Source organism: Salmo salar, chromosome ssa15 (genome assembly GCF_905237065.1).
Source record: "Salmo salar chromosome ssa15, Ssal_v3.1, whole genome shotgun sequence".
Classification (NCBI taxonomy): domain Eukaryota; kingdom Metazoa; phylum Chordata; class Actinopteri; order Salmoniformes; family Salmonidae; genus Salmo; species Salmo salar.
Genome location: NC_059456.1, coordinates 18,715,588 through 18,736,333, shown reverse-complemented (window position 1 = coordinate 18,736,333; position 20,746 = coordinate 18,715,588). Strand labels below are relative to the sequence as shown.

At 44.8% G+C, this 20,746-nt stretch overlaps 1 protein-coding gene across 3 annotated transcripts in view; it reads left to right on the top strand.

The window, feature by feature from the left end:
* Positions 1–20,746, top strand: part of LOC106571013 (E3 ubiquitin-protein ligase RNF19A) — a 64,337-nt gene that overhangs the window by 26,431 nt on the left and 17,160 nt on the right. For all 3 annotated transcript variants that reach the window (XM_045695519.1, XM_045695518.1, XM_014143633.2), the window contains exons 6-7: positions 14,088–14,250; positions 14,620–14,734. In XM_045695519.1, coding sequence (XP_045551475.1) covers positions 14,088–14,250; positions 14,620–14,734 — 278 coding nt within the window. The remainder of the gene's footprint in view (positions 1–14,087; positions 14,251–14,619; positions 14,735–20,746) is intronic.

Sequence of the window (20,746 nt, the reverse complement as noted above, 5' to 3'; positions counted from 1 at the left end):
GGTCGGGTGATTGTGGAGGCCAGGTCATCGCTCTACTTCTTGGTCAAATAGCCCTTACACAGCCTGGAGGTGTGTTGGGCCATTGTGCTGTTGGAAAACAAATGATAGTCCCACTATGCGCAAGCCAGATGGGATGGTGTATTCGCTGCAGAATGCTGTGGTAGCCATGCTGGTTAAGTGTGCCTTGAATTCTAAATAAATCACTGACAGTGTCACCAGCAATGCACCCCCACACCATCATACATCCTCCTCCATGCTTCACGGTGGGAACTACACATGTGGAGATCATCTGTTCACCTACTCTGCGTCTCACAAAGACACGGCGGTTCGAACCAAAAATCTCAAATTTGGTCTCATCAGACCAAAGGACAGATTTCCACTGGTCTAATGTCCATTGCTCGTGTTTCTTGGCCAAAGCAAGTCTCTTCTTCTTATCGGTGTCCTTTAGTAGTGGTTTCTTTGCAGCAATTCGACCATGAATGCCTGATTCACGCAGTCTCCTCTGAACAGTTGATGTTGAGATGTGTCTGTTACTTGAACTCTGTGAAGCATGTATTTGGGCTGTAATTTCGAGGCTTGTCACTCTAATGAACTTATCCTCTGCAGCAGAAGTAACTCTGGGTCTTCCTTTACTGTAGCGGTCCTCATGAGAGACAGTTTCATCATATCGCTTGATGGTTTTTGCGACTAAACTTTAAAAGTTCTTGACATTTTCCGGATTGACTGACCTTCATGTCTTAAAGTAATGATGGACTGTCATTTCTCTTTGCTTATTTGAGCTGTTCTTACCATAATATGAACTTGGTCTTTTACCAAATAGGGGTATATTCTGTATACCAACCCTACCTTGTCATACAACACTGATTGGCTCAAACGCATTAAGAAGGAAAGAAATTCCACAATTTAACTTTTAATTAGGGCTAGGGGTCCCGCTAGCGGGACAACTTCCGGTGAAACTGGAGGGCGCGCAATTCATATAAATAATCATAAATAATATGGATTTTAAAATTCATGTACATATAAGTGTCTTATATCGGCTTAAATTCTTGTTAATCTAACTGCACTGTCCAATTTACAGTAGCCGTTACCGAAACATGCCATGCGATTGTTTGAGGACGGCTCCCCACATCAAAATATTTTTCCACCGGCACAGGTTTCATACATTCTCAAATAACGAATAAATATTCACTTACTTTAAAAAAATCTTCCTCTGATTTGTCATCCAAAGGGTCCCAGCTATAACATGTAGTGTCGTTTTGTTAGATAAAATCCTTCTTTACATCCCAAAAAGTCTGTTTAGTTGGCGCCATTGATATGAGTAAGCCACTCGTTCTACATACAGAGAAAGGAATCCGAAAATCTATTCCTAAACTTTGTTTCTACAAGTCAAAATACGTTACTTTATACTCCTTACTCCCCTAGTCAAACTATAATATTTCTTACGGAAAGAAGTATGTTCAATAGGAAACTGATTTTAGCAGGTGCGTAATTTCTTCAGGGCGTGCGTAAACACAAATTTCCAAGACGTGTCCTTCTGCTAAAACGTATATTTCTTATTCGTTTTTGAAGTTACAAGCCTGAAACCTTGAACATAGACTGCTGACACCCTGTGGAAGCCATAGGAATTGCATCCAGGGAGCTAATTCTCAATATGACCTTTCTCTTGCATATCTAAGAGGATGGTCTCTCCAAAAAAATCTGGTTGGTTTTTCTTTGGATTTTCTCCTACCATATCTATTGTATTATATTCTCCTACATTATTTTAACATTTCTACAAACTTCAAAGTGTTGTCTTTCCAATGGTGACAATTATATGCATATCCTGGCTTCAGGGGCACGTCATTCAGACAGAAAGTGGAGAAAAAAGGGGCCTAGCCCTATTAACAAAGCACACCTGTTAATTGAAATGCATTCCAGGTGACTACCTCATGAAGCTGGTTGACAGAAATGCCAAGAGTGTACAAAGCTGTCAAGGCAAAGGGTGGCTACTTTGAAGAATCTCAAATATACAGTTGACTGGTACTGTACATATAGCCACTGTTACTAACAGTAACCACTACCTCAGGTAGCTATAGACACTGTTACTCACAGTTACCACTACCTCAGGTAGCTTTAGCCACTGTTACTAACAGTTACCACTACCTCAGGTAAATATAGCCATTGTTACTAACAGTTACCCCTACCTCAGGTAGCTTTAGACACTGTTACTAACAGTTACCCCTACCTCAGGTTGCTTTAGACACTGTTACTAACAGTTACCCCTACCTCAGGTAGCTATAGCCACTGTTACTCAGTTACCACTACCTCAGGTAGCTTTAGACACTGTTACTAACAGTTACCCCTACCTCAGGTAAATATAGCCATTGTTACTAACAGTTACCCCTACCTCAGGTAGCTTTAGACACTGTTACTCAGTTACCACTACCTCAGGTACATAATAGCCACTGTTACTAACAGTTACCACTACCTTAGGTAGCTATAGACACTGTTACTAACAGTTACCACTACCTCAGGTAGCTATAGACACTGTTACTCAGTTACCACTACCTCAGGTAGCTATAGACACTGTTACTAATAGTTACCACTACCTCAGGTAGCTATAGACACTGTTACTAACAGTTACCACTACCTCAGGTAGCTATAGACACTGTTACTAATAGTTACCACTACCTCAGGTAGCTATAGACACTTTTACTATCAGTTACCACTGCCTCAGGTAGCTATAGACACCACTACTACAGGTACCTAATGGTTACCAGCTGTTGGATACACACTGAGTGTACAAAACAACACTAGGAGCAACTGCTCTTTCCATGGCATATTGAATTGAATTTATTTTGGGCAACAGACAACAAAATGCACATTGTGGACCTAGAGGATATCACTTGAAAGTATTAATTAAAACTCTTGTTTCCAAAGTGGTCCTCGATGATAAAAACAATAATATATATATTATATATATCCTTCCCTGATACCAGTATGGCTGAGTCATCAGCATAAAGCAGGACTTTGCACTTTACTGTATCTGGCATATCATTAACGTATATAAGAAATAAGAGAGGCCTTAAAATGGATCCCTGTGGTACTCCACAGGATATTTCTTTGGCCTCTGACAGAACATCATACTTGTGTTCTGTTGGTCAGATAAGACCTAAATCAAATTCACTGCTACATCATTTAGACCTGTGCATTTCAGTTTCATCAGGAGAATATCATGATCCACAGTGTCAAAAGATTTCTGCAAGTCTAACATGATCATACCTGGTATAGTTCCCCTTTCTCACTTTCCTGCTTATTGTGGTCAAAAAGGTGGATAAGGCAAGTAATCAGTGGAATGAGCTGTTCTAAAGCCATACTGGAGTTCATAAAGACGTTTGCGCTCGTGAAGGTATCCCTCAAGTTGATTAAAAACGAAATCTCTCAACAACTTTGGATAAGGTGCTGAGGATTGACACAGGTCTATAGTTTCCTATACTTGTTTTACTGCTCTTCTTGTGGAGCGGAACCACCCGGGCTGTTTTGAGATCCTTGGGAAATGTATCACTACTAAGTGAAAGGTTTATAATATGAGTTATCATTTTAGCAGTGACACAAGCACTATGCCTTATGAATATTGCAGTTAGGTTATTGAGCCCAGTTGCTTTGTTTGTGCTCATTAAGCATAGTAGATTGGAAACTGCTGCGCTTTGGTTGCTCATGATGAAATGTATTTTAACTCAGAACACTAAAGGAAAAATAACAAAGAGAAAACAAAAGCATACAGTTCTGTCAGGTACATCAACTAAACAGAAGACAACTACCCACAAACACAGGTGGGAAAAAAACCCTACTTAAGCATGATCTCCAATTAGAGACAACGAGGACCAGCTGCCACTAATTGGCGATCATCCCAAAACACAACAACATAGAAATAGAAAACTAGAACTTAAACATAGAAATATTAAACATAGAAAAACACAAAACACCCCCTGTCACGCCCTGACCTACTCTACCATAGAAAATAACATCTTACTATGGTCAGGACGTGACAAGTAGATTGGAAACTTTGTCCTCTGTTATCATGCACAGCTCACATAAATAATTTGTGATACCTTTGCTATGGTAAATGTTGTTAATGAAAGACTGGCCATAGTGTCCAGAGAAGATGGGTAACCTTTTAACCAGAAATGAGGCTATAGTGGTAAAAAAATGTGTTTACATGAAAATGCCTGGTCATAACATAAAACATCATCAATATTCAGGCCAATAGTACATGACTTATGGGGAGTTTTTGAGCCAATGTCCTACAGTTTACAAGGCTGATGTAAGTAGTCATTAACAGCATCTATATAATTACATTTACATTATAGTCATTTAGCAGACACTCTTATCCAGAGCGACTTACAGTAGTGAATGCATACATTTCAATTCATTCATCTTTTTTTTCCTTTTTTTTGTACTGGCCCCCCGTGTGAATCGAACCCACAACCCTGGCATTGCACACACCACGCTGGCGTTGCAAACACCATGCTCTACCAACTGAGCCACAGGGAAGAATGTTGTGATTTGACCATATCCATTTTGTATCTTGCCTGTTTTCTACAGTTAATATAACTGTGATACTCTTGTTGTAGATTTGTCCATCTGAATCTGGCCAGGTATCGATCCCTTTTCCTGATGTCGTCTCAGATCTCAGGAAGTGATCCATTTCCCTGACTGCTGTTTGATTCTAATTTGTTTCATCGGAGCCAGAGTCGAGTGTAAACAGAACTTTAAAAAGACACCAAGCTTGATCAACATCATCACGAGACCAATCCCCCCAAAAAATTCCAAGTCCTGCTACAAAACATTATTTTGAGTATTGTTTCATTAGACCGTACCTTCATCTGTTTATTACCTGGCTCTAGTAGCATAGACTGACCCAGGTCATTTTCATGTCAATTGGGTCAGACTGTCAAAGACAATGGAATTTTAAAGACACCTTGATCACAGCAAACATATTGATTTATGACATGATACTCCCCTCATTTGTGCATCCCAAATGGCACCATATTCTCTATGTAGTGCACTACATCTGACGAGGTCCCATAGGATCCTTGTCAAAACTAGTGCACAATTTTTTATTTATTTAACCAGGAAAGTCAGTCAAGAACAATTTCTTATTTACAATGACGGCCTAGGAACAGTGGGTTAACTGCCTTCTTCAGGGGGCAGAACAACAGATTTTTACCTTGTCAGCTCAGGGATTTGATCTAGCAACGTTTTCGGTTACTGGCCCAACGCTCTAACCACTAGGCTACTTACCGCCCCACTGCAGTTTAAAACAGAGACAGATAATAGCCTAGAGATAGCTGGTTTGCTCCTCTCTGGACCACTAACCTCTATCTCTAGGCTATTATTTGTCTGTTTTAAACTGCAGTGGTTTAACATGGGAGTGGTTTAACATGGGAGTGGTAGTGGTTTAACATGGGAGTGGGAGTGGTTTAACATGGGAGTGGTAGGGGTTTAACATGGGAGTGGTAGGGGTTTAACGTGGGAGTGGTAGTGGTTTAACATGGGAGTGGTTTAACATGGGAGTGGTAGTGGTTTAACATGGGAGTGGTAGTGGTTTAACATGGGAGTGGTAGTAATTTAACATGGGAGTGGTAGTGGTTTAACGTGGGAGTGGTAGTGGTTTAACATGGGAGTGGTTTGCTAAGTCAAACGACACCGCTGGTCCTGCTCACACTGCCCTACCCTGTGCTTTGACCTCTTTCTCCCCTCTCTCTCCAGATGAAATCTCGCGTCTTGTGACGGCCGGCCGCCCAACAACCTGCCCACTTGACCCTATCCCCTCCTCTCTTCTCCAGACCATTTCCGGAGACCTTCTCCCCTACCTCACCTCGCTCATCAACTCATCCTTGACCGCTGGCTACGTCCCTTCCGTCTTCAAGAGAGCGAGAGTTGCACCCCTTCTGAAAAAACCTACACTCGATCCCTCCGATGTCAACAACTACAGACCAGTATCCCTTCTTTCTTTTCTCTCCAAAACTCTTGAACGTGCCGTCCTTGGCCAGCTCTCCTGCTATCTCTCTCAGAATGACCTTCTTGATCCTAATCAGTCAGGTTTCAAGACTGGGCATTCAACTGAGTCTGCTCTTCTCTGTGTCACGGAGGCTCTCCGCACTGCTAAAGCTAACTCTCTCTCCTCTGCTCTCATCCTTCTAGACCTATCTGCTGCCTTTGATACTGTGAACCATCAGATCCTCCTCTCCACCCTCTCCGAGTTGGGCATCTCTGGCGCGGCCCACGCTTGGATTGCATCCTACCTGACAGGTCGCTCCTACCAGGTGGCGTGGCGAGAATCTGTCTCCGCACCATGCGCTCTCACCACTGGTGTCCCCCAGGGCTCTGTTCTAGGCCCTCTCCTATTCTCGCTATACACCAAGTCACTTGGCTCTGTCATATCCTCACATGGTCTCTCCTATCATTGCTATGCAGACGACACACAATTAATGTTCTCCTTTCCCCCTTCTGATAAGCAGGCGGCGAATCGCATCTCTGCATGTCTGTCAGACATATCAGTGTGGATGACGGATCACCACCTCAAGCTGAACCTCGGCAAGACGGAGCTGCTCTTCCTCCCGGGGAAGGACTGCCCGTTCCATGATCTCGCCATCACGGTTGACAACTCCCTTGTGTCCTCCTCCCAGAGTGCTAAGAACCTTGGCGTGATCCTGGACAACACCCTGTCGTTCTCCACTAACATCAAGGCGGTGACCCGATCCTGTAGGTTCATGCTCTACAACATTCGCAGAGTACGACCCTGCATCACACAGGAAGCGGCGCAGGTCCTAATCCAGGCACTTGTCATCTCCCGTCTGGATTACTGCAACTCGCTGTTGGCTGGGCTCCCTGCCTGTGCCATTAAACCCCTACAACTCATCCAGAACGCCGCAGCCCGTCTGGTGTTCAACCTTCCCAAGTTCTCTCACGTCACCCCGCTCCTCCGCTCTCTCCACTGGCTTCCAGTTGAAGCTCGCATCCGCTACAAGACCATGGTGATTGCCTACAGAGCTGTGAAGGGAACGGCACCTCCATACCTTCAGGCTCTGATCAGGCCCTACACCCAAACAAGGGCACTGCGTTCATCCACCTCTGGCCTGCTGGCCCCCCTACCTCTGAGGAAGCACAGTTCCCGCTCAGCCCAGTCAAAACTGTTCGCTGCTCTGGCACCCCAATGGTGGAACAAGCTCCCTCACGACGCCAGGACAGCGGAGTCAATCACCACCTTCCGGAGACACCTGAAACCCCACCTCTTTAAGGAATACCTAGGATAGGATAAAGTAATCCTTCTAACCCCCCCCTTAAAAGATTTAGATGCACTATTGTAAAGTGGTTGTTCCACTGGATATCATAAGGTGAATGCACCAATTTGTAAGTCGCTCTGGATAAGAGCGTCTGCTAAATGACTTAAATGTAAATGTAAATGTAAATGTGGTAGTGGTTTAACATGGGAGTGGTAGTGGTTTAACGTGGTAGTGGTTTAACGTGGGAGTGGTAGTGGTTTAACATGGGAGTGGTAGTGGTTTAACGTGGGAGTGGTAGTGGTTTAACGTGGGAGTGGTAGTGGTTTAACATGGGAGTGGTAGTGGTTTAACGTGGGAGTGGTAGTGGTTTAACGTGGGAGTGGTAGTGGTTTAACATGGGAGTGGTAGTGGTTTAACATGGGAGTGGTAGTGGTTTAACGTGGGAGTGGTAGTGGTTTAACGTGGGAGTGGAGAGGTAGTGGTTTAACATGGGAGTGGAGAGGTAGCAGCCTTTGATTTTAATCAGATGAATTTGCTTCCATGTGTGTCCCAAATGGAACCCTATTCTAAATCCTATTCCCTATATAGTACAGTACCTTTGACCAGACCCATATGAGTCCTGGCCCCTACCTAATCCAGCCCAAGTCTACCTAATCCAGCCCAAGTCTACCTAATCCAGCCCTAGTCTACCTAATCCAGCCCAAGACTACCTAATCCAGCCCAAATCTACCTAATCCAGCCCTAGTCTACCTAATCCAGCCCTAGTCTACCTAATCCAGCCATAGTCTACCTAATTCATCCCAAATCTACCTAATCCAGAAACTGATTAGTTTAATTTAAAGGAAAGCCTTGTTCTACTGATTTGGTGCAGAGAGAGAGAGAGAGAGAGAGAGAGAGAGAGAGAGAGAGAGAGAGAGAGAGTATGGTGGAGAAAGTACAGGGTGTTTGTTTGTCCTCGTTGCTTGTCTCTCCAAATCCCAAACCCTCCTAAGTGGCCAGTATTGAATCCCCTCCTTATGGATAACTCCCATCTCTCCTCCACTCCTCTCCTTCCTGAACCCTACAGACAGAAAGCTGTTAGTGTCAAAACATGACACATTAAACAGCTTCAACAAACATCACTCTAATATTTCTCCTGAATTCCCCATAATGGATTTAGCACCAGAGTTACAGGTCCATTGCGGACGTTTTTATCTCACTATCAATATCAAGTACTTTACTAACCAGGTTTCCCACCTAACATTTTGTATTTGTGTAAAGTGCATGTCGGATACAAAATGTCAAGACAGGTCTGATGGAAAAGCAAATTTGGCAGTAAACTTTCCAAATGTCGATAAATGTAACGGGCGTCGTATGAAGTGGACCAAGGCACAGCGGGTTGAGTGCTCATTTTAACTTTTATTTGAACACTGACAAGACAAAACAAGAAAACTAATGAACGCACAGTATTGCAGGCTACACACACAGCTATGCAAAAACAACTTCCCACAAAAGACAGGTGAAAAAAAGGGCTACCTAAGTATGACTCCCAATCAGCAACAACGATGTACAGCTGTTCCTGATTGAGAGCCAAACAAAGAAATACACAACATAGAAAAACCATAGAAATAGAAAATATAGAACAATACCCAAAAACCCCGGAACACATAAAACAAACACCCCTCTTACATAAGAACATATCCCAACAAACCCCGGACCACATTAAACAAACACCCCCTGCCAGGTCCTGACCAAACTACAATAACAAATAACCCCTTTACTGGTCAGGACGTGACAATAAAACAAAATACGCAAGACATGGTGGGATCTTTTTGTGTCTGTAAAATGTATTATGCGAGAAATGGCGGTGGAAACATTGTTTTATGAACACACATATTAATATACTGTAATAACCATCGTATAGAAGTAAACTTGGAGTCATGCCATGATATGTTGTGTGATCCTCCCACTACGACTCAGGAAAGCATGCAGTTTATTAGGCTGCAGATGAAATAAATTATGATGAACTTCACAAGGTGGTGAATGTGTATGACGATGAATTTGATGCTCCTTTCGATAAATGTATATCGAGGCTGCCATTTTGACAAATTTTTTAATAATCTCGCACTTTTGTCCATAATAACCTCATTTACATCTCAGTCATTTAGCAGACGCTCTTATCCAGAGCGACTTACAGTAGCGAATGCATATATTTCATAAATGTTTTCTCCATACTGGTCCCCTGTGGGAATCGAACCCAGAACCCTGGCGTTGCAAACACCATGCTCTACCAACTGAGCCACACGGGCCTCATGTACTGTAGTAGGCTATATAGTAGGCTATATCTGCACTTTGTCTACAATTTGTTGGCTAGAGCGACCATGTCAATACCAGAGTGGGTTTATTTGCTCTACCTATAATGTATTTTCAGTGACAAAACCATCAGTAGACCTACAAACTGAAAAGGCCATGGAAACCCATTTTTTTTACTAGTATTTTTCTGTGCACTACGTATTTATGCACAGCCTTTTATCCGCAACAAGTCAATTTGATGAAAACATCTCTGGTGGGGAAAATGCGCTTGTTATGTTGATGCAGATTTGACAATATTTGCTTGAAAATCTGTCGTCCATTAGGATGGAAACCTAACTGCTGTGATTGTTTTCAATTAAAACGGTCAAAAAGAAACAAGCCACTAGACGTCAATTCGACATCTATTCCATGTTGGTTCAATGTAATTTCATTGAAATGACATGGAAACAACATTGATTCAACCAACCTGTACGTGCCCAGTGGGGAAAAATAGCTTCTTAGCAAAGAACAATATCTCAAGCAAGAATTTTGCTCGGACTGTCTGGGAGTGGTGTGAGTGTTGGGGTGTAAAACTAGCTGTTATTGGCAGAGAGGTTTGGGAACTCTCTTTCTCATTGGTCTATTAACTAATTTACTACATGCTAATGTCACCATGGAAAGGCCAAAGCTCCATCCCACCAATACAGGCAGAAATGTCAGGTGGTCTTTTCAAACATCTCTTACACTAAAAGGGCTTTACCAACCTTTATTGTGTGGAAATGTATATAAAACACAAGAAAATCACGTTTTTGACTGCTCTGGGCCTTTAAGGAGCTGACTTTTTGTTGTGATTAAAATAACTCATATTTAACGTTTTAGCATATGACATCCCAAAGGAGCCAGTTGTGTTGAAGTGTTGTTTCAGCCAGACCTGTAGGTATTAGAACCTCAGGAACACTGGGTTGTCCTTCAGCCAGACCTGTAGGTATTAGACCCTCAGGAACACTGGGTTGTCCTTCAGCCAGACTTGTAGGTATTAGACCCTCAGGAACACTGGGTTGTCCTTCAGCCAGACCTGTAGGTATTAGAACCTCAGGAACACTGGGTTGTCCTTCAGCCAGACCTGTAGGTATTAGAACCTCAGGAACACTGGGTTGTCCTTCAGCCAGACCTGTAGGTATTAGAACCTCAGGAACACTGGGTTGTCCTTCAGCCAGACCTGTAGGTATAAGAACCTCAGGAACAATGGGTTGTCCTTCAGCCAGACTTGTAGGTATTAGAACCTCAGGAACACTGGGTTGTCCTTCAGCCAGACCTGTAGGTATTAGAACCTCAGGAACAATGGGTTGTCCTTCAGCCAGACCTGTAAGTATTAGACCCTCAGGAACACTGGGTTATCCTTCAGCCAGACCTGTAGGTATTAGGCCCTCAGAAACACTGGGTTGTCCTTCAGCCAGACCTGTAGGTAGTAGACCCTCAGGAACACTGGGTTGTCCTTCAGCCAGACTTGTAGGTATTAGACCCTCAGGAACACTGGGTTGTCATTCAGCCAGACCTGTAAGTAATATAACCTCCTATTTGCAGTGTTGTCAGGAGAGGCACTCTGTCATTCAGCCACAACACCAAGTTCTGACATCCAGAGGTGCGAAACAGACCAGGCTGGGTTTGGGGTTTGAGAAGTCAATGAGAGAAGTCAAAAAAAATCTTGCTCAGTTAATTTTCTCAATCTAAAAGAACAACCTAGTTTCCAGACGATGTTTTAAGTAGTTGAACATGTTATTACTCCACTCTGACACATTTTCTTTCTTTGTCAAAAACAATCTTCAGACAGGGCAGCCGGTATCCTCTCCTGGATACTTTGATCAGGCAGGGCAGAGAGCCGGTATCCTCTCCTGGATACTTTGATCAGACAGGGCAGAGAGCCAGTATCCTCTCCTGGATACTTTGATCAGACAGGGCAGAGAGCCAGTATCCTCTCCTGGACACTTTGATCAAACAGGGCAGAGAGCCAGTATCCTCTCCTGGACACTTTGATCAGGCAGGGCAGAGAGCCAGTATCCTCTCCTGGACACTTTGATCAGACAGGGCAGAGAGCCGGTATCCTCTCCTGGACACGTTGATCAGACAGGGCAGAGAGCCGGTATCCTCTCCTGGACACTTTGATCAGACAGGGCAGAGAGCCGGTATCCTCTCCTGGACACTTTGATCAGGCAGGGCAGAGAGCTGGTATCCTCTCCTGGACACTTTGATCAGGCAGGGCAGAGAGCCAGTATCCTCTCCTGGACACTTTGATCAGACAGGGCAGAGAGCCGGTATCCTCTCCTGGACACTTTGATCAGGCAGGGCAGAGAGCTGGTATCCTCTCCTGGACACTTTGATCAGGCAGGGCAGAGAGCCAGTATCCTCTCCTGGACACTTTGATCAGACAGGGCAGAGAGCCGGTATCCTCTCCTGGACACTTTGATCAGGCAGGGCAGAGAGCCGGTATCCTCTCCTGGACAATTTGATCAAACAGGGCAGAGAGCCGGTATCCTCTCCTGGATACTTTGATCAGACAGGGCAGAGAGCCGGTATCCTCTCCTGGATACTTTGATCAAACAGGGCAGAGAGCCGGTATACTCTCCTGGATACTTTGATCAGACAGGGCAGAGAGCCAGTATCCTCTCCTGGACACTTTGATCAGGCAGGGCAGAGAGCCAGTATCGTGTCCTGGATACTTTGATCAGACAGGGCAGAGAGCCAGTATCCTCTCCTGGACACTTTGATCAGACAGGGCAGAGAGCCGGTATCCTCTCCAGGACACTTTGATCAGACAGGGCAGAGAGCCAGTATCGTGTCCTGGATACTCCGTTCTTCCTGAGTATTAGACTACAAAATCAACATTTCTCTCTCTCTCTCTCTCTCTCTTTCTCTCAATTCAGTTAAATTCAAAGGGCTTTATTGGCATGGGAAACATATGTTTACATTGCCAAAGCAAGATGTAAAAGAATATAATGTAGACATTTCAAATGTTATTTATTATTGGGTATGTACTCTCTCTTTCTCTCCCCGTGTTGAAGTGCAAACTCTCCCCATTAAGCAGTAGACTTTATCACGGTGACATCTAGTCTGGTTAATCAGGCTGTAATGCACATTAATTGGTAGCCTATATACAGCCTGACACCAATGCCTGTAAAATTGTGTGAATTTGCAATGTTTTTGAAGATTGAAATCTGTCGATTTGTTCTCCAACATTTACACGATTTAGCATTAGTGTCAGGCTGTACATACCAATGAATTGTCTATAACAGCCTGGTTAGACTAGGTTATTACCATTTATTACAAGTTATTTCTAATCTAGGCTGCTATCCTACTCTAAATAATGTCAAATGGGATGGAACAAATTGGCTACGTTAACTCATGCCAGCAACATGTGATACAGCTGGCCGGTGAAGCAAGTGCTGCCCAGTGGGAAGAAACAGTGAGAAGCACCTCGATACAACAGCGTTGCTGGTCGTTCACACAGGCTTGTTGTTTAAAAAAAAAATCTAATTGGCATGTCAAGGTTACATTCATATTCCAGATGGTGACCAATACTACAAGTTATTTCTCCCTCTCTCATTAAAATAAACATCACTTCCTTTTACAAGTTTTAACTAGTGCCATGCTGCTGTTTTTGCCAGCTAGCCTGAACAAACTAGCTAGCTGGGAAGGGCTCATCAGGATGACTGACTGAACTAGCTAGCTGGGAAGGGCTCATCAGGATGACTGACTGAACTAGCTAGCTGGGAAGGGCTCATCAGGATGACTGACTGAACTAGCTAGCTGGGAAGGGCTCATCAGGATGACTAACTGAACTAGCTAGCTGAGAAGGGCTCATCAGGATGACTGACTGAACTAGCTAGCTGGGAAGGGCTCATCAGGATGACTGACTGAACTAGCAAGCTGGGAAGGGCTCATCAGGATGACTGACTGAACTAGCTAGCTGGGAAGGGCTCATCAGGATGACTGACTGAACTAGCTAGCTGGGAAGGGCTCATCAGGATGACTGACTGACTGAACTAGCTAGCTGGGAAGGGCTCATCAGGATGACTGACTGACTGAACTAGCTAGCTGGGAAGGGCTCATCAGGATGACTGACTGAACTAGCTAGCTGGGAAGGGCTCATCAGGATGACTGACTCAACTAGCTAGCTGGGAAGGGCTCATCAGAATGACTGACTGACTGAACTAGCTAGCTGGGAAGGGCTCATCAGGACGGCTGACTAAACTAGCTAGCTGGGAAGGGCTCATCAGGACGGCTGACTGAACTAGCTAGCTGGGAAGGGCTCATCAGGACGACTGACTGAACTAGCTAGCTGGGAAGGGCTCATCGGGATGGCTGACTAAACTAGCTAGCTGGGAAGGGCTCATCAGGACGGCTGACTGACTGAACACAATCCATTCATTTTCACTCGACTCTCAACTATGCGACATACGTCATCAATTTGGGCACCAGGCGTGTCCGTATAGCCTCTCCCTGGCTGTACGTTCTGTTGATCCATCCTCTAAACTCTTCCTCTGTGTCCAGTCCCTCAGGCTGTACGTTCTGGGGAAAGAAGCCATGGTCTCAGACCCGGAAGGTGCTGTGGCAGGTGGGCATGCTGCTGGGCGCCCCAGTAATCATCTCTCTCGTCGCTGGCATCGCCATCCCCGTCATCATGGTGGGCATTCCTATCTACATGGGCCGCAAGGTACGAGGAGATATTGTCCCCCTAACCTTTAACCCCTAGCCCTAACCCATCTACATGGGCCGCAAGGTAGGAGGAGATATCAACCTTTAACTCCTAACCCTAGCCAAAGAACCTAGCCATAGCTACTACTCCCTAACCCCTACTCCCTAGCCACTCCTGCAGATCACAGAGGATTGGATAGGTGGAAGCAACATTTATGCCTAGCTAATCAGAAGGCAAGAAAAGCTTACATCCAATTCAATCATCTCACATACAGGAGTGCCTACGGTGTGACATGCTTTAAAGAACAAAGGATCCCAAATGTGTCGATGGTCAAGTTAAACCGTTTTACAAGATGTGTGAAATAATGATTCTCTTTCCCCTTGCCAGGTCCACGGTCGCTGGAAGAAGAAGAACATGTCGGGTAGCAAACATTACCTAACAGTGGCCAGTGGCGTCATGATGTCCGTGTTCGTGTCGCCCGTCATAGCTGCTGTCACTGTGGGTAAGGACAACAAACAACAACATATTGTCCATTTGAACACTATTATACAACTTCTATTGCTGTCGGTGTCACACTGTGTTGCTGTCAAATAGTACATGTTATTTTTATGTGCTACATAGAAGCTATTTTGACAGCAACAAAGTTATAGTACATGCTAGGCTGTCTGTTGAATAGGGTTGCTATCAAACTACACGTAACTGCCAAAATAAAGGAAACACTTGAGTAAATGAGGGTTCTCCGTTATGGTTGGTGTTTCCTGGCGTGTCTTGGTCTACTCAATCCCTTAGTGTAATGTGGTGAGGTAGGATCCAAGAGAAGAGAACCAGACGAGGAACAAGTGGTTTAGAATAAACGTAAATACTTCACTGGGGTGTCCTGGCGTGTGTAGGTTCACTTAGAGTGCGAGGTAAACACCAATAAATACACAGCCATTCTGAGTGATCACCTTCAACCTATGGTGAAGCATTTATATCCTGACGGGAGGGGCCTCTTCCAGGATGACAACGCCCCCATCCACAGGGCACAAGGGGTCACTGAATGGTTTGAAATGAAAACAGCATGAAAACGATGTAAACGTTATGCCACGGCCGTCTCAGTCACCAGATCTCAACCCAATTGAACACTTATGGGAGATTCTGAAGAGGCGTCTGTCTGAGACAGCGTTTTCTACCACCGTCAACAAAACACCAAATTATGAAATAATGGTGTTGCTTCGATCCAATAGACTTCCGGACACTTGTAGAATCTACGCCAAGGTGCATTGAAGCTGTTCTGGTTGGTGGTGGCCCAACACCCTATTAAGACACTTTATGTTGGTGTTTCTTTTATTTTGGCAGTTACCTCTATGTTGCTATCAAATGGCACATCCATACTAATTTTTTTGGGGGGGAAAGACTGTATGTATCCTTATGTGATACATACAGGAAAGCTTTTGGCAGTGGAAGACACTCTATTGTCAGTTGAATGGTGTTGCTACTGACTACCACACTATGTTCAGAGTCTATTGTCAGTTGAATGGTGTTGCTACTGACTACCACACTATGTTCAGAGACTATTGTCAGTTGAATGGTGTTGCTACTGACTACCACACTATGTTCAGAGTCTATTGTCAGTTGAATGGTGTTGCTACTGACTACCACACTATGTTCAGAGACTATTGTCAGTTGAATGGTGTTGCTACTGACTACCACACTATGTTCAGAGTCTATTGTCAGTTGAATGGTGTTGCTACTGACTACCACACTGTGTTCAGAGTCTATTGTCAGTTGAATGGTGTTGCTACTGACTACCACACTATGTTCAGAGTCTATTGTCAGTTGAATGGTGTTGCTACTGACTACCACACTATGTTCAGAGTCTATTGTCAGTTGAATGGTGTTGCTACTGACTACCACACTATGTTCAGAGTCTATTGTCAGTTGAATGGTGTTGCTACTGACTACCACACTGTGTTCAGAGTCTATTGTCAGTTGAATGGTGTTGCTACTGACTACCACACTGTGTTCAGAGTCTATTGTCAGTTGAATAGTGTTGCTACTGACTACCACACTGTGTTCAGAGTCTATTGTCAGTTGAATAGAGTTGCTACTGACTACCACACTGTGTTCAGAGTCTATTGTCAGTTGAATAGAGTTGCTACTGACTACCACACTGTGTTCAGAGTCTATTGTCAGTTGAATAGTGTTGCTACTGACTACCACACTGTGTTCAGAGTCTATTGTCAGTTGAATAGTGTTGCTACTGACTACCACACTGTGTTCAGAGTCTATTGTCAGTTGAATAGTGTTGCTACTGACTACCACACTGTTGCCATAAAATGTTACCTGCGGTCCTCTGGGGGGAAACTGCTACCTGGACAGTCTGTGGAACACTAATAAAATGTGACAGACCGCCTTGATTCGGTCTTATGTAGCAAAATTTGAAATTGTATATATATATTTTTTTTTACATTGGATAAAAGCAGAGACAAAGAGCTACAAAATGGTATTTCAATACACTGTATTAATCAAATCAAATCACATGTATTTATATAGCCCTTCTTACATCAGCTGATATCTCAAAGTGCTGTACAGAAACCCAGCCTAAAACCCCAAACAGCAAGCAATGCAGGTGTAGAAGCACGGTGGCTAGGAAAAACTCCCTAGAAAGGCCAAAACCTAGGAAGAAACCTAGGAAGAAACCTAGCTATTAGAGGGACAGTGGGAAAGTAATTCTCTGCTTTGAAAGTTGATAAACTTGTAAACCTCACTTTTGAGAAAATGGCCGTTGAATGTTTTTGTACCCTACTGGAGAGCTCTTCTTTGTCTACACCCATTCAGCATCGTTCACACGCTCTTGAGCTTTAGCCCCACCCATCTCTTTAAGGGTTGATTGAACATTCTGTCCTAACAACAACAACAGTCAAGCACCCAAGTTAACTTGCTAACGTTGGTTAGCTTGCTAGCTACTTCTTCACACAAATGAGAGAGAAAATAACTGACCATTTTACTCTCCCTAGCAGAGCTGGTTAGGATGTTTTCATGTTATCTAGAGCGTTGGTGACCGCAACTGGCAACAATTTACGCTTTTTTTTGCCAACGTTTCCTGACACTGGCCATATTCAATGGGTGGTGAGCGTTCGTAAATTTGTCAGTTGTTCTGCGCTCTGTCACTTTCAGACGGGAGTGCTCTGAAATCGGAGTAGATAGCCAGAGCGAATTTACCTGCTACGTATATCAACAGTTGTCACAGTGACATTCTATTGAAAGGGTTTTTGCATAGTGGAGTCTTTTTTTTTAAAGACATAGCTAGCTAGCTAAACAATTAACAATAATCCCAACTCATGACGTTACTACCCTGCATGAATCTGCAGGTAGCTAACCAACCAGGTTCAATGTTAGCTTGCTAACATTAGGCTAATAACTAGCAAAGCAAATGGCTCTGAGATACGAATAATAAGATCACACACGTAATGTTAGCTAGTGAGCCAGCCAGCTAACGTTATCTAGCTAGCTAACAGTACACTTTAACTTGAAATGAAAACAACTTTCTGTCAAAATTAGAAATGTGTAATATCTGAAAATGTAGCTAGCTAGACTATCTTACCTGTATACGGTAATAGATGCTTCTCCCTGTGTTAGACAGGATTACCTACACATACTGACCAGCTCAAATAGACATAGGTGTGCTACATGGCAGACCAATCCGAACCCATCTCTCTGAATGTCCAGCCCGCTCATTATCTTAGCCAATCATGGCTAGTGGGAAGTTTGCTGTATTTTTCTGTGGCTAAACCAACTAGGCTCGTAATTTATCAATCGTATTCGTATTTACAGATGGCATACAAGTTTATTATTATTAAGGCACATGAAAATTCACATGTTCCAGAAGGCCAAAAAAAAATGCAAAAGTCACAAATATGGAACTCAATATAGTAACCTCCAGGCCATAGAGCTTGGCTTGCATCCCAAATGGCCCTATGGGCCCTGATCAAAGGTAGTGCACTACGTAGGGAATAAGGTGTTATTTGGGACTCGGTCCTTGACATCTTACTGTGGGAGAGAGAGATGGGTGTTTCTGGTCTGAAGTGATGACTCCGCAAGAGAGAGAGAGAGAGAGAGAGAGAGAGAGAGAGAGAGAGAGAGAGAGAGAGAGAGAGACTTTCATTTAAAACTCACCACCCAACCTCCCCCTTAAAAATAAAACCAAAAATACATCCTGTAATGCATACATGTACCATACTCACCTTTCCAGCAACCACATGATACAAGCCAACATCACAATACTCAAGACAATACCCACTCCTACAACCGTATATCCAAAACATCTTCCCCAGCTATACAGACAGCCCCCCAACACACCATATCTCCTGAAACATCTCCACACTTTTTATCATTTTATAGAACTCAAACTCAACCCTAAGGCGCGCAGAGACCATCCCATTAAACAATAATAAAGGGTCTGTTATCCCCCCACCTTTGACCCTGTTCCTCCTTGTTAGCCAAATAGCTAACTTTGCCTGAGCAAACAGAAAATTCAACAAAACACATTTTTCCTTCTCCTTACTTGAATACCTGTATCCCATTATGAACACCCCAACAGTAAAGACCACCCCCAACCTCTCACACAGACATTCCAACAGAGACATTAATGGCATTAATCTGGTGCACACAGAAAACACATGAATCACAGTTTCTTTCATTTTACAGAAATGACACTCCTGCCCGACTCCCGGTTCAACCCGTGCCAACCAGCTGTTAGTGGCCAGGGCTCCATGTAGAACCCTCCACTGGAGGTCCCCTGACCTCTTTGGTACTGGGGGTTTGTAGAGCCCCCTCCATCTAAAACCCACCATACTCTCCACCCCACATACCCCCTGCCACTGATGTGCCTTCACTCCTGTTAGGCTCCTAATGTTCCTCACCTTAACACAGAGGTTGTAGAGGGCTTTACCTCCCACCCCTTCAAACTCCCCCAGGCTCGGAGTGTTAAAATCTAACAAGTCCTCCAGACCCCCTTGCCAGTCTCCAGTCTCTGCCGTCACCTGCAGTGGCGGAAACATTGGTGGCCCCTCTCCCTTTGGCTGCTCAAACATCCCCCTTACCGGCTCAGACAGTGCCTCCTGGACCTCCTCCAGGAATCTCTCCAGCAGCCTAAGAGACGTTATTCCTGTTTGCTGTGCCAAGACTTCCGGGCTTTTCCACCCCTCCTCTCCCAGGAGTCTCAAGTCACCCAGCCTTTTTACACCCCCTGCCATCAGTTGCCTCTGCAGGGTGGCCGACTGGACCGATCTCAAAGGGATGGCTGGGTTGTGGAAGATAGGCTCCTCCCACACCCACAGCCCAGGCTCCACACCCCCTTCTCGTGTGTGCCTTAGCAGCTGCCAGGCCCTCAGCACCGCAGAGTAAAAATCGGAGAGACCTGCTGTACTCAGCCTCTCCAGCTTCATGAGGAACAGCTGCCGGTCCAACCCTAAATCTCCAGCTCTCCTCAGCAGCGCGCATGCTGGTTCCCTCCAGCCAACATCAGTATGGTACAGCAGTCTCTGTGCCGCCTTTAGCCGGAAAGCAGCCATCCTGCTCTCCAGTTCCACCAGGCCCTGTCCTCCTTCGTGGACGGTCATATACAACACCGCCGCCCTCAGCCAGTGATGGCCCGACCAGAAGAAGTCCACCAGCTTGCGTTGCAGGTCTGCGAGCAGACCGGCGGGGGGTTGAGGACAGCCAGTTTATGCCACAGGGAGGATGCCACCAGGTTGTTAATTATCAGCACCCTCCCTCTATATGACACTTGGGACAGGAGCCACCTCCACCTGGCCAGTCTTGACACCACTGCCTGTGACAGCCCCTCCCAGTTCTTCCTGACCCACCTCTCCGAGCCCAGGTACACCCCCAACACTTTAAGCCCTTCACAACCCCACTGCAAACCCCCTGGAAGCAGAGGAGGAGCCCTATCCCCCCATGCCCCACATAACAGAGCTTTGCTCTTGCCCCAGTTTACCTTAGCTGATGAAGCTCCCTCGTACACCTTCAGACTGGTCTCCAGTGCCTGCATATCTTGACCATCCCTGACCATCACAGAGACATCATCTGCATATGCTGACACTGCTATGCCTGTCACCACACCCATACCTGTCCAGCACACTCCCTGCAGTCTCCTGCGTAGCAGGCCTAAAAAAGGCTCAATGGCTAATGTGTATAACTGCCCAGATAGAGGGCATCCTTGTCTAATGCCCCGTCTCACCCAGACTGGCCTACTGAGCCCCCCTCCCACCTTAACCATACATGATGCCCCAGCATACAACAGCTTCACACAGGTCAAAAAACTCCTCCCAAACCCAAACACAGACATCACATTAAACAGATATTCATGGTCCACTCTGTCAAAAGCCTTCTCTTGATCTAAAGAGACCAGTCCAAAGTTCACATTAGAACCTCTCGACAAGTCCAACATGTCCCTAATTAAGAACAGGTTGTCCGTGATTGAGCGTCCCGGTACACAATATGTTTGGTCCTTATGTACTATCGAGTCCAA